Source organism: Tursiops truncatus, chromosome 3, assembly GCF_011762595.2.
Source record: "Tursiops truncatus isolate mTurTru1 chromosome 3, mTurTru1.mat.Y, whole genome shotgun sequence".
Classification (NCBI taxonomy): domain Eukaryota; kingdom Metazoa; phylum Chordata; class Mammalia; order Artiodactyla; family Delphinidae; genus Tursiops; species Tursiops truncatus.
The window spans coordinates 28,403,743-28,417,087 of NC_047036.1; the positions used below are offsets into that span (position 1 = coordinate 28,403,743).

Genomic DNA, 13,345 nt, shown 5'->3' on the forward strand with positions numbered 1-13,345 from the left:
TAAACTCAAGGAGGAAAATTTGCTTGATTCTTTTGTAGAGTGTTCCATTCAGGAATATTCTTTTAAGTCATTTTTGTGTTCCAGCAGGCTGAGATCAGTTCTATACGGGAAAACAAAGACAGACTAAGTGACAGTACTACGGGTAAGATGAAGGGGCATTTTTGTTCCCTTGACCGATCTCTATTTCATGTTCCTCTAAGAGAGCAAAGGCCAAGCAGGGGTACCCTGTCTGGGGAAGTTGGAGAATCCAGGGTGCCACCCTAAGGCTGCCAACGGTGCACAGCCTGGTACTCTCTACTTCAGGGGGCTTTCACCTAGATTAAGGAGTCCCTGAGCTTGGGTGTGAAATATATCTCTGTTTTCATCCGTTCCTAATTTAGCATTAGCACTTCCTTCAATTATGAAGATAGGCAATAAGCCCCAGTGGTATTAGCAGATCACTGATTCTGACACCAAGAAAATTCACAGATAATATCATATCCCCTCGCTGTTATTACAGATACCTTGAAAGATCATTTACAGTATCTCTGCTAGAAATTATGGCTGTTATTAGACCTGCTTCCAGATCTTGTTGTTTGGTGTGTTACAAAGGTCGCCAATTACTGTAACCTGTACATTCTATTTTTTTAAACATCTTTATTGGAGCATAATTGCTTTACAATGGTGTGTTAGTTTCTGCTGTATAACAAAGTGAATCAGCTATACAGATACATATATCCCCATATCCCCTCCCTCTTGCGTCTCCCTCCCACCCTCCCTATCTCACCCCTCTAGGTGGTCACAGAGCACGGAGCTGATCTCCCTGCGCTATGCAGCCGCTTCCCACTAGCGATCTACTTTACATTTGGTAGTGTGTATATGTCAGTGCCACTCTCTCTCTCCGTCCCAGCTTATTTTATGCATCTTAAAACATCGTTTTGAGATGAGGTCCATAGGCTGTACGCTGCCAGCTAGCGGCCCTCCTCACAACTGGGCAGCAGGTTATTTCTTGAAGGGAGAGCCAACTGAGCACCTCCACGGCTGCCACAATCTAACTTTTCTACTTCTGACTTTTAAAAGACACATACAAAGAGTGTTAATGAAATCACAGTGAAATCACACACTATCATATTGTCTTCACCAAGACACGGTTTAATTCATTGTATCGAGTCCATCCTGTTGCTTTATCCTCTAAGAATGTAGGACGGTATATGCAGAATCAATTTGAAATGTAGAGCAGATTACTTCAAAGGCCCCTTTTTGCTCCAGCATTCAGTTTCTTAGTCTGTTATGTATTTCATATGTGTTTGGAGCCCTTAACTTACAGACTTGAGAAATATTAAGAAATATTCCTGGCAGAGAACAATGTTAATATAACTGAACAGTTGCTACACTGTATACTTTAAAAGCCATCCATCATGGCTTAGAAGTAATTTTTGTTGCTTAGAATTACCCTCATGCTCCCTCCCAACCCCCTGGTTCATTCCAAGCTGACCAGACTCTTTCTCAAGAACGCTCATAAAGCTGTGGTTTAGACACCAGACATGATTAGTAAGCATTTCTATGAAGAAATGTCATTTTGTATCCTTCCAAATTAAGATTAAAGTTTTCGGGCTTCCCTGGTGGCGCAGTGGTTGAGAGTCCCCCTGCCGATGCAGGGGACACGGGTTCGTGCCCCGGTCCGGGAAGATCCCACATGCCGTGGAGCGGCTGGGCCCGTGAGCCGTGGCCGCTGAGCCTGTGCGTCCGGAGCCTGTGCTCTGCAACGGGAGAGGTCACAACATTGACAGGCCCGCGTACCACAAAAAAAAAAAAAAAAAAAAAGATTAAAATTTTTATCCTTGCATTAAATGGCTCGAGAAAATTTTTAAGTAACAGTAGAAATTTGGATCAGTGCTATTCAGAGTGTGGTCTCTAAACTGTTGCCAATCTAAAATAACTAAGGAGTTTAGAGCAGAAAGTCATCCAGCCAAGCACACTGTTTTGCCCACCTGACAATTTTGTTTCCATAGGAAGACTTTCTGGATGAAGGAAGCAGTACATTGAGTGACATTCTGGAGGACGTTTCTTGTCTTGTCTCAATGAGAACTTTGAGTAGCACAGCTTTAAAGGTTATTTCAGCACGATAATCAGTAGAATCTCAAATAGTTCTGGTTTACCAACAGTGTTTACTGTGGGATTCAGAGAAGGCTGTTTCATGGTGGGTGGTCAGAGAATGTTTTAAGGAAGAGGCAGAGTTTGCCATGAGTCTTGAAGGATGCCTAAGAGGTATCTAGCCAAAGAGATGCTACAAGGGCAGTCGTGTGGATGAAGAATTAAAGAAGCAGCCTTGTGTTGAGAATATAGAGGATGTGATAGAAGCGCTGAATCTGATGAAAATGGGATACTAGAGAAAAACATCAGGAGTTATAAACCTGAAAAAAAGTAGACTGGAGCCAGATCCTATTGGCCTTAATCCAGATGAAGGAATTTGGAGGTTATTTTTAGAGGGAGAGCAATTAAAGCACTTGAACCAAAGGAATGACCCTATCAAAGTATGTTTTAGGAAGATTAGTCTGCCAGTGTTGTTGGTACAGGCTACATTTTCACTAGAGGAGAGAGAGAGAGATTTGTTAGGAAGCCATTTGTAGAGTTACCAAGTATGGTGATGAAGTTTGAACTAGAGTGATGGATGTGGGAATAAGAAGTGAACCAGATTCCAGAGGTCTATCTGAAAGGATTCACAGAATGGGATGTATTAGGCATGGGAGGAACAAAAAACAACCAAGGGGTGGCACTTGATTAAGTGAACGGAAAATGTGTGACCGAATCCATCAGTTTTCAGATGTGCTTATTTGTGTCCAGGCACCTAGTATATGTGTTAGGGGAACGCCAGTAAGGAAACCCCAGGGCCTGAGAATTGCTATTCATCTATCCAGCTGCAGGGGGCTTTCAGTCATAGTCTGGACCAGGAAGAAGAACTGGATTGGGTAGAAAGTGAGTTTGTAAGAGGTCAGAGAAATAACAGTTTAATTTTTAAAATATTATTTTAAATTGCCTGTCTCTTTTCCAAGGTGCTGATAGCTTATTGGATATAAGTTCTGAAGCTGACCAACAAGATCTTCTGGTCCTACTGCAGGCAAAAGTTGCTTCTCTTACCTTACACAATAAGGAATTACAAGATAAATTACAGGTAGGTAAACAGATTGCCAACACGGTCTGTTCTGTAGGGTTCAAGCTATTGGGTTTTTCAGGGTTAGTCAGGTGATATTTTGTTTTAGACATTGACCTTAGTTTCTTCTTTTTAAAATTAGCCTTAAGCATTTTATAGTTTCAAATTATTTGTTTCTTGAGAGAGTTTATTCATTAACTATTTTTGTAAATTGGTAAATTATATGATTATATACATCGTATGATATATCTGACAATATATATACATATATGTGCACACACATATATATGGTTAGTCAGTTATTCACTTAGTAAAGTTGATCACGTGGCAGATTTAAGAACTTGATAAGAAGTAGCTGTACTAAGCCCATTGTCCCTCTTGGCAACTACAATAATATGAGAAACAAAGGAAAAATTTGAGTCAGAGGCTCTTCAGCCAAGACAAATCTCACGTTTTTAAAGTGGCACACATAATCTGTCCTGAGAGAGCACAGAAGAAGCTTAGAGTCATTAGTCCGACTCCCGCGTCCCGGACCGTATTTTTTCACGGGGCAAGAGGACGCGTGCAGAGCCATCCTGCTGCTCTCCCACGTGTAAGGTTCGGAATCACTCTCTCATTGCAGTTGCTTGCTCATCTAACCCCACCTTTGGTGCTATTTCATTCTTGCCTTTTTTTTCCAGGCCAAAACACCCAGGGAGGCAGAAGCAGACCTGAGCTTTGACTTTTACCATTCTGCTGAAACTGACTTGGCCCCATCCCTGGGCAAACCTAGTGAAACCCCTCCTCCAGACTCCAGACCATCTCCATCTGTCTTAACACATTCCTTGAGTAAATCCACTATCGACAGCGATGTCAGAATCCAGCAACTACAGGAGATTCTACACGACTTGCGGAAGAAATTGGAGAGCTCTGAAGCAGAGAGGAGAGAGCTGCAGGCCGAGCTCCAGGCCAGAAGGACAGAGTCGGTGTGCTTAAACAACTCGGAGATTTCAGAGAACGGCTCCGACCTCAGCCAGAAACTCAAGGAAACTCAGAGCAAGTACGAGGAAGCTATGAAAGAAGTCCTGAGCGTGCAGAAGCAGATGAAACTAGGCCTGGTCTCACCGGAAGGCGTGGATACTGACTCAGGCCTCCGTGAGCTGAGGATCACAGAGGAGGAAATAGACGCGCTAAAGCGGGATCTCCAGAACGCACTGGAAGAAAGTGAACGAAATAAAGCGAGAGTGAGAGAGATGGAGGAAAAGCTTGTAGAGAGGGAGAAAGGGGTGGTTATGAAGCCACCTGGGGAAGAGTTCGAGGAAATGAAAAGCTCGTATTGCTCGGTAATTGAGAATATGAACAAGGAGAAGGCGTTTTTGTTTGAGAAATACCAAGAGGCCCAAGAAGAAATCATGAAATTAAAAGATACACTGAAAAATCAGATGACCCAGGAGGCGGGCGATGAAGCTGGGGACATGAAAGAGGCCATGAACAGGATGATAGATGAACTCAACAAGCAGGTGAGTGAGCTGTCCCAGCTGTACAAAGAGGCCCAGGCCGAGCTGGAGGATTACAGGAAGAGGAAATCTCTAGAAGACGTCACAGCTGAATATATCCATAAGGCAGAGCACGAGAAGCTGATGCAGGTGACCAGCGTATCCAGAGCGAAGGCTGAAGAGGCCCTGTGTGAAATGAAGTCGCAGTATTCCCAAGTGCTGAGTGAGCTGACCCAGCTCAAACAGTTGGTGGACGCACAGAAAGAGAACTCTGTCTCCATGACGGAGCATCTGCAAGCGATAACCATGCTGCGGACCACTGCCAGAGAGATGGAGGAGAAGATAGGCAGTCTTAAAGAGCACCTTGCGAGCAAGGAAGGGGAGGTGGCAAAGCTGGAGAAACAACTCCTAGAGGAGAAGGCGGCCGTGACCGACGCGATGGTGCCCAGGTCTGCCTATGAGAAGCTCCAGTCGTCTTTGGAAAGCGAAGTGAGTGTGTTGGCCTCAAAATTAAAGGATTCCGTGAAAGAGAAAGAGAAGGCCCATTCAGAGGTTGCCCAGATTAGAAGCGAGGTCTCACAAATGAAAAGGGAAAGGGAAAACATTCAGACTCTCTTGAAATCCAAAGAGCAAGAAGTAAATGAACTTCTGCAAAAATGCCAGGACGCTCAGGAAGAGCTTGCAGAAATGAAGAGAGATTCTGAAAGCTCTTCAAAACTGGAAGAGGATAAAGACAAGAAGGTTGGTGAGACTGTACTGCTGTTGAATTTCGAGCTAGTGTACGCTAGGACTTTCAACCTTCACTTACTGCGGTTAACATTTTTACCATTTGTAAGCACTGACCTATTGTGAATGGTCAGCGGCTCCACACATGACTCCCTCTGTCCCCAAAGCCACGTTAAAAATAGGAGGGTGGACATTTATTTAAAAAAAAAACAACTCATCTTCTACTGCTTCCCTCATACCAAAGCATTTTCACATGTGTGGGACATGTTTTCCCTTTAAAAATTATTTTACAGAAGCCCTGCCAGGTGTCAGGGATCAGAAGTGAACCCACCAACTGAGAAGCATTTGTGACCCATCTTGAACTTCTACTCTGTTGGAATCCAGACAGATTCCTCTGTCATATGAAAACCCAATTACTCCCAGACTTGATATTGCTTCCCTAAACCCCACGAGCTTTCCTCTGAGTCAGTATAAAAACCCTCCCCGGGCCCCATTTTCAAAGGTGTACAGGATAATAAGGCGGGAAGTGTGAGGGGCAGGCGATGTGAGATGGGCTGGGCGGGGAGGAAGGAGGAAAGTAAAGGGAAAAGCGGATGATGCTTCCGTGCCTGGATCTGCTCTGCATTCCCGGTCTCCTGGGTCAGATGTTCTGAATGGCATTCATGAGAGCATTTTTTATCTTTTATTCCTTCATTATAATGAATGTTTCAAAAAGAGGTCCTGAAGCCAAGAGACGGGGTGGAGGTGGGCGATTGTCTTCACTACGAGGCAAGATGCCCGGGATACCAGGGTTTCTAAAACTTATTCCTGACTGCCCACGTCAGCAATATGGAGCAAGACCTAGCTGTCTTCAAATAAGGAATACCTGAAATCCTGTTTCTGATTTATTTTTTCAACCGTCCCCCTTTTAAGGGTGAACCCATGTCACAGCTTTTGTTACCTTTTCAGGCCCCAAAACACAGTCTCTCATTCGGGGGGCTCTTGTCTGCATTGGAATGGCCTTAGAGGGCTTTGTTTGGTTTGCCTGATTTTATCTGTTTTTATCTGATTTTATGTTTCATTTTATGGCTTTTCTTTTAAAAATAACAAAGGGGTTGCTGCAGTCCCAGAGGCCAGGAGAGGCTATGTTACAGGTTGAGAAATAGGTGGAGTCTTGCTTCTGCCATCACGTTCTTGCCTACTGATAGAGCTTTCCTTTCTCGCCAGATAAACGAGATGTCAAAGGAAGTCGCCAAGTTGAAGGAGGCCCTGAACAGCCTCTCGCAGCTCTCCTACGCCACGAGCTCGTCCAAGAGGCAGAGCCAGCAGCTGGAGGCGCTGCAGCAGCAGCTGGCTGTGAGTGGACGTGCTTCTGCGGCCTGGCTGGGGGTGTGGGGAGACAGACGGCACACCAGGGGGAGCGGGGAGCCAGCGGGCAGACGCCCAGCCTGAAGGCGTGTTGCGCCTCGGTGAGCAGCTGACTACAGACTTCTGTGATGAAGGCCAGAGAGGGAGCGGATGGATTTCTCAGTCATTGCCTGCAGTGCGATGGGTAACATGTATCAGTGAGAAGGAAGGGAGGAGTCCACAGGACAGTGGGAGGAGGCCTCCTGTTCACTCTTCCACTCGCTTTTTACCCTTTCTCCATTCTTCTGCCATGGTCGTCACTGTCTCTGGCAGCGGCGAGAGCTGTTTCTTATTAGGGGCCAGGATCTCTGGTAGTTGTATGTCTACATGTCTGAAGCTGCTTCTTGGCCTGTCTCCTGAGTTCGCCCAGGAAAGCCCTTTCATGTCTGTATTCGTTTCCGATGGCTATTGTAATACAGCGACACAAACTTGGTTTAAAACAACACGAACTTATTACTACATTTCTCGAGATCCATACGTCTGAAGAAACCAGTTTCACAAAAGTCAAGCCAAGGTGCCAGCAGGGCTGGTTCCTTCTCGAGGCTTTAGGGGAGAATCCATTTCCTTGCCTCTTCTGGCTTCTAGAGTTTGCCTGAATTCTTTGGCTCGTGGCCCCTTTCTCCATCCCCAACGCATATCACTCCAGCCTCTGATTCCATCCTCCCATCTCCTCCTTCCACCTTTGACCTTCTTGCCTCCCTCTTATAGGAACCTGGTGGTTACGTTTTAGATCCACCCAGATAATCAGGATAATCTTCCTTTCTATCTCAAGATCCTTAATCTGCAAGTCCGTTTGGCCTTATAGGTCACACTCCCAGGTTCTACGGATTAGGACGTGGGCATCTTTGGAGGGCTATTAGTCAGTCTATCACAATGTCTGTAAAGTTTTAGTCCTTGAGGGTATGTTACATTTTGCACGTGACGGTTAGTCTATCCTGGACTGTTTCTAGCTTCCATTTACAAACAGGACCTGGATTTTGTGATTTCTTCAGTACAGACTCAATACTGGTGAATGCAGGTTTCTACAGTCCTTACTCCGGCTGGCCACAAAGTACAAAACCAGCTTTTCTTGTGTCGCCAGCTCTACTAGAGCAGTGGAGGAGTAGTCAGGGAAGGAGAAGTTGCTCTTGACTGTGTTTTGCAGGTCATTTTTCTGATCAAGTGATTATCACAGACTTGTAGATAAAGTACTAATGATTTATACAGTCCTTCTTAGTTATTCAATATGCATTTAATGAGCTTTTATGTATCAGTAATATACAAGGTGCTGATGATATAAAAATGAATAAGACACAGTCCCTGCCTTCAGTGTAGTAAGCGTCCATTGATAGGTGCCCAACGTGCTGTGGGCATAGAGAGGCAATGTGCTCACCCAATCTGGGTGAGTCTCTGAAGGCTTCCTGCAGGAGGCGATGGTTGTGCTGAATCTCAAAGAGACGAGTAGGAGGCAGCAGGGACTGGGATGTGGCATTTAGATGGCCCATGGTAGCCATGGCAACCACAGTTCCAGTGGAGGGGTGGAGTATGGATGGCCAAGGCTGGCTGCTGGAGAAGTGACTAAGGAGCTAGGCGTCTGCCGGGGCTGAAGAGTCACAGCAGGAGGCAGGGGAAGCCTAAAGCAGGTTTGCTGCAAAGATGGGAGATGGTGGTGAGGGAGTGGGATGCTTTCAACTGAGATCTCAGAGGCAATGACTGAAGCAGGGCTCTGACCATGAGAGCGGGTGGCTGGAAGGAGGGACAGGTCATGAAGCTGAGGTCGAGGGACTGAGAGGCCAGGGTGGTGGGTGGCTCATCCACGTGGATACTGAAGTCAGCCAAGTGATGACAGAAGCAGAACCGGAAAGGAAGACAGTGATCAGAAGACAAAGCTATAAATGATGGAGTGGAGGCAACCAAGAGGTGGGAGGAAACTGCACAGAGAGGGCTACCAAGCGTACCTTCTACTGGCAGGAACTTCAAAGACTGAGGTTTCAAAGGGTTTCCTTGAATAGGAAGGACGCCTCACATCTGACACTGTTGGGGAGGAGGTGAAACTGGCTACTGATAGACTCCAGTAGATTTTTAAAGTGATCCATATGTGATAGTCTAAATTTCCATCATGACGTAGACAGAAAGGCCTCTTCTTAGACGAGTTAAGAGCTGAGTTGAGATCCTTGAAATAGTCACTAGGAGGAATTGGAATTACAGCTCAACAAGGAGAAATAAAATCATTAACAGCTGTGCTGAGGGACCATTTGAGGTTGGTGCCGTCACCCTGTTGACCTCCTTGGTACGCTGACAGCTAAATCATTGAATTCCCCAGGGATTATACACCTCTTGGCTATATAGAAGGTGATCAATAAACTCTCTTTAAAAGAATAATTTTTTAAATTAATAAATATTTGGTCATTGTATACGATAGAAAAGTTGGAAGATACAGAAAACTCTGGAAAAGCTACTATAAATTAAAACTGCCTATAATCCAACCACTCAGAGACAATAACTTTTTGCATTTGACAAAGTAGATAGTTCCTTGCACTGTTTACTTTGTGCGACTATATCTGTATTCTTTGCCTGAGTATGTATATATTTTTTAAACAAATTCGGGATTATCATATCTAGTTTTTACATGAATTTTTTCTAGGGTTGACATACCAAGATGTGAAACAGGTAGTTTTTCCCCTAAGAATATTGACAAGCATTCCAAACTACACAATCCTCTGAGTTCACAGCAATTCTGAAAGCTTCCTGTGCTAGTTGCTGGAAGGAATCACTAGGGTAGCGTTTGGCCGCAGCTTTCTCCTAGTTTTTTTGTTTTTTTTTTTAAAGGTTTCCTAAGCTCTTGAACAATGTCAAATTGTCTCTTTCTAGGAGTGCAAGAAACAACACCAGGAAGTGATATCAGTTTACAGAATGCACCTTCTGTACGCTGTGCAGGTATGGTGTCTGGGGATCCTAAAGAGATACCACAGCAGGTCTTGCCCAAACGCCCATCATGAAACTAGTAGAGCAGATGAGAATTTGAGAAGACAGCTCTTCATTGGAAAGCTTTTTAGAACACCTTCTGCTTTGCTTTGGATTTTGTGTTGGGAGCCCCATGCCCTGTTAACCAGGAGCAGCCTCCTTTGTTGGGAGCTTGAAGGAGGGTGTGGGGGCAGCTGCCCATCAGGAGGAGGGGTCTAGGTGTTATTTTCCGGGTTTGATGACATTCTCAGAGCTATCCGTACCATCTACTGCAACTGTTGGTGCTTTGGCTGGCTGGGCTCATATTCGCTACTGAGATGCCAGAAACCCTTTGCTGAGGAGTCTGGTAGGAGACCCAGCCCCCTCATCCTCCGGAGGAAAAAGAGCAGGGTTGTGTCTTTGACTCAGCTCCTCCTAGAAATGTGGGAATGGGTAGGGCCAACGTTTCCTTGAAGATCGGGGAGGGTGGGAGGGCAGTGGGAAGCCAAGGGCTCATCCCAGCCAGCCATCTCACTCCCCAGGTGAGGCAGTGCCAGGATTTAGTTTCTGAGTGTTGTTTTCTTTTGTTTTGGTTTACACCTTTTTGATGTTATTTTTCTAACAAGTGCTTTAGCTTTTCAGTGTTCAGCCCCCCCTCTACCTCTGTTGTTTTCTGCATTTTGAAGTTCCTGTGGGGCAACAGCCTCTGCCTTTTATTCACCTCCTTCCTCGCTCCCCCATGGTCCTGCGTGATTTGTGTCCAAGTCATGATATCGTAGGTTATTCTAATGAGTGTCTTTTGTTGGAATTTCCTAGGGCCAGATGGATGAAGATGTCCAAAAAGTGCTGAAGCAAATCCTCACCATGTGTAAGAACCAGTCCCAGAAGAAGTAAAGTGGATTCCTTGGCAGGACACTGGCCCCTTGTTGTCCACCTTACGTTAGATCCGGAGTTGCTGGCAACCACTGCCATTGTTCTCATTCGTGGTATCACTGTGACCCTTGTAATAGAGCTTCTTCCCTTTCCAGAGGCTTCTTTCTGAGGATGGGGCCCAGGAGAAGACTGTCCTCCTCAGAACCGCTTAGAAACTTCGAAGCAGCAGAGGTGAAAGATGCTGTCATCCCTTCTGATTCCAGAGCTGGGATCGTCCACGCTGGTGGCAGGCATCCTCCTTGGTACCTGCCCAGCTGAGGGACTTCATCACTGAGTGACACATCAATGCTCCACGCAGCCGTGCTTCCGTTCCTACGCTCGGGCTGTGCCGTTCAGCACAGCAGTGTTCTTTTTGCCTTTGGTTTCCTATCCCCCAAACATGACTTAATTTCTAACCAAATTAGTATGGCACTAGTTATGAGCTGCATGCTTTAGACCCTTTATCGTGATAATCTTGTGGATTTAAAAACGCTAATTCCATCTTTTTCTTCCCCATCTGCCTTATATTTCTCACCACCCCGCTTATCAATCTTATAGTTTGATGAGCACTGTTAACTTAGATATGAAGTTTTAAAACAAAAGCAAATTGCCCTTAAAAGTTCTTTTTAAGTAAACCGCTGACATATTGCAAATTTTCTATGCAAACTTGCCTCCTGCTGTTTCTTATGCACGAAGCTCAGGAAATCCAAACATTTGTGTTCAACGAGGGATAGTAAATTGCGTGTTTACAGCCAAAAGAAATGCCTCATCATTTTTAACCTCAATTTTTTAAAAGTGTTTTTTTTTCCTCTACAATATTTTTATTGGCTCTTAAAGATGTTTTCATATCTAAATCCCTAAGTAAGTGAAATTTACATTAGACTGTATCAGCAAAATATTTTTTAGGTAATCATGTTTAAGACTTTAAAAAGTATATAACCTTTTCCTCCGGGTTTTCAGCTATAGCAGGAGGTGGTTCTGTATTCCAAACTCAAAATGAGCCGCCACCAACACCCCTAGACTTCCTGCCATCGTGTTCTCAGAACTGTAGCACGTCTCTGAATATAGTAAATCCTCTTACCCACTGAATATTTTTGAATGCCCCAACTCTACCAGCACCTGTAAATTATCTCTAGAAGGGCTGTTAGTACCAACGAGTTTTTCAACTTTGAAGCAAAAAATCCTGGTAAACATTATGGTGCCTAGCTGAGGTCTTGGGAGAAAACATTCCTGTTCACTTTACTTTCAGGTTAACTTGCTTGCAGCTTCCCTTACAGCCTTGATCTTATTGAGAGATGTAAACTGAATTACGGAAATCTCTACAGTATAGAACTGAAAGCATAGGCCGGCTCTGACAGGGCCGCCTGGGCTCAGAGGCCACTTGGTAGCACTGTGTTGGATGAGGACCAACGACAGCGAAGCAACACCGGCTTTCGAGCCTGGTGTTACCTTTCTTAAGTTGTTTATAGTTCGGCAATTTCGAACACCCTCCAAAGAAAACTGTGAAAGGACTTTCTGTCACAGCACTTAAGAAAACACAAAACCATCCCCCTCCCAGCTCCACACAGAAATGCTGCAGAGTGTAAAACTTGAGACATTTTGTAGGAAGCCTGACAAAGTGTAGCCTTTTATCTTGTTTCAGGATGCATATTTATTACAAGTACTCTGGTTAAATATTGAAAAGTTACATGCTGTAGTTTAGCATTTTGCCTTTGTAATTTACAGAAAGTATTGCAGAAAATAAACTTTTGTTTCATTTTGCATCTCTGTGGTTGATTTGGGGCACCTTTGCAAGCATGCCCGTACAGCTTCTGAAGTTCAGCTAACTAGCGTTTCGGGGCAAAGGTTTTTATACCGTGTTGTGCTCCACCGGTGGCCGTTGTCCGCAGTCTCTCACACAGTGTGTCATATCATTTCGTCCCCTAGCTCCTGGGGTCACCTTGAACTCTACCCCAAGCAACACCCACTTTTGGGCACTTGCATCACAGTTCTTTCATTTAAAATTGCCTCTCAGTTGATCTGTAGTCTTTTTTTTTTTTTAACTATTTAAAAGCTTCCATTAGGTTTTTTTTTCTTTTTTTCTTCTTTGCTTTTTTGAAAAAGTAATACATACATGTGGTTTTTCTTACATTATCCTATCACATTACAAGGTTAATTCATTCCTGAAAAAAACTCCTGTAGGGTGAATTCTTCCAGGTTGAAAGCATAATTGAAACACCAGATGACAAATGAAATGGGTGCAATTATTTAAATAGCTAACATGGTTCTTCATAACACAGCATAACAAGGCCATCTCCCTTCATTAAGGCCATTTCCCTTGCTAACAATACGATTCTACTGCCTCGCTCTCAGCTCCTGTTGCCAAGGCATACCATACATACTCAACTGAAACCTTCCTCAAGCCCCACCTCTGGGAAGAAAAAGGACAAAAGATATCAATGAAAATAATGCAAATAGTGTCTGAGGTTATTACTATTTTAAATTATCGAGTGTGCACCCTGAAAGGAGAACTCACCTCAAGAGAGGCCAACCATTCAACTCAGAAGATGATTTCTTTCTTTTTTTTTTTTTTTTGCCACGCCTCCCAGCATGCGGGATCTTAATTCCCATACCAGGGATCAAACCTGCGCCCCCTGCAGTGGAAGTGTGGAGTCTTAACCACTGGGCCACCAGGGAAGTCCCAGAAGATGATTTCTTGGTGACACTCAAATGAGCACTTAACCTAGATAAATCCAAACCAGACTTCTTAAATGAAAAGAACTGCCTCAGATGCCAAAGGCAGGGTTTGAAAAGA

General features: G+C 44.4%; 1 protein-coding gene across 8 annotated transcripts in view; it reads left to right on the forward strand.

Moving 5' to 3' along the window:
• RAI14 (retinoic acid induced 14) overlaps positions 1-12,312 on the forward strand; it is a 147,046-nt gene extending 134,734 nt beyond the window's left edge. For 5 of the 8 annotated variants that reach the window (XM_019930170.3, XM_019930171.3, XM_033852785.2 and 2 more), the window contains 6 exons: positions 85-142; positions 3,033-3,151; positions 3,811-5,346; positions 6,538-6,666; positions 9,568-9,633; positions 10,456-12,312. In XM_019930170.3, coding sequence (XP_019785729.1) covers positions 85-142; positions 3,033-3,151; positions 3,811-5,346; positions 6,538-6,666; positions 9,568-9,633; positions 10,456-10,533 — 1,986 coding nt within the window. In that variant the 3' untranslated portion in view covers positions 10,534-12,312. The remainder of the gene's footprint in view (positions 1-84; positions 143-3,032; positions 3,152-3,810; positions 5,347-6,537; positions 6,667-9,567; positions 9,634-10,455) is intronic. The other 3 variants (XM_033852781.2, XM_033852784.2, XM_033852782.2) reach the window with 2 other exon arrangements.
• Positions 12,313-13,345: the final 1,033 nt, after the last annotated feature.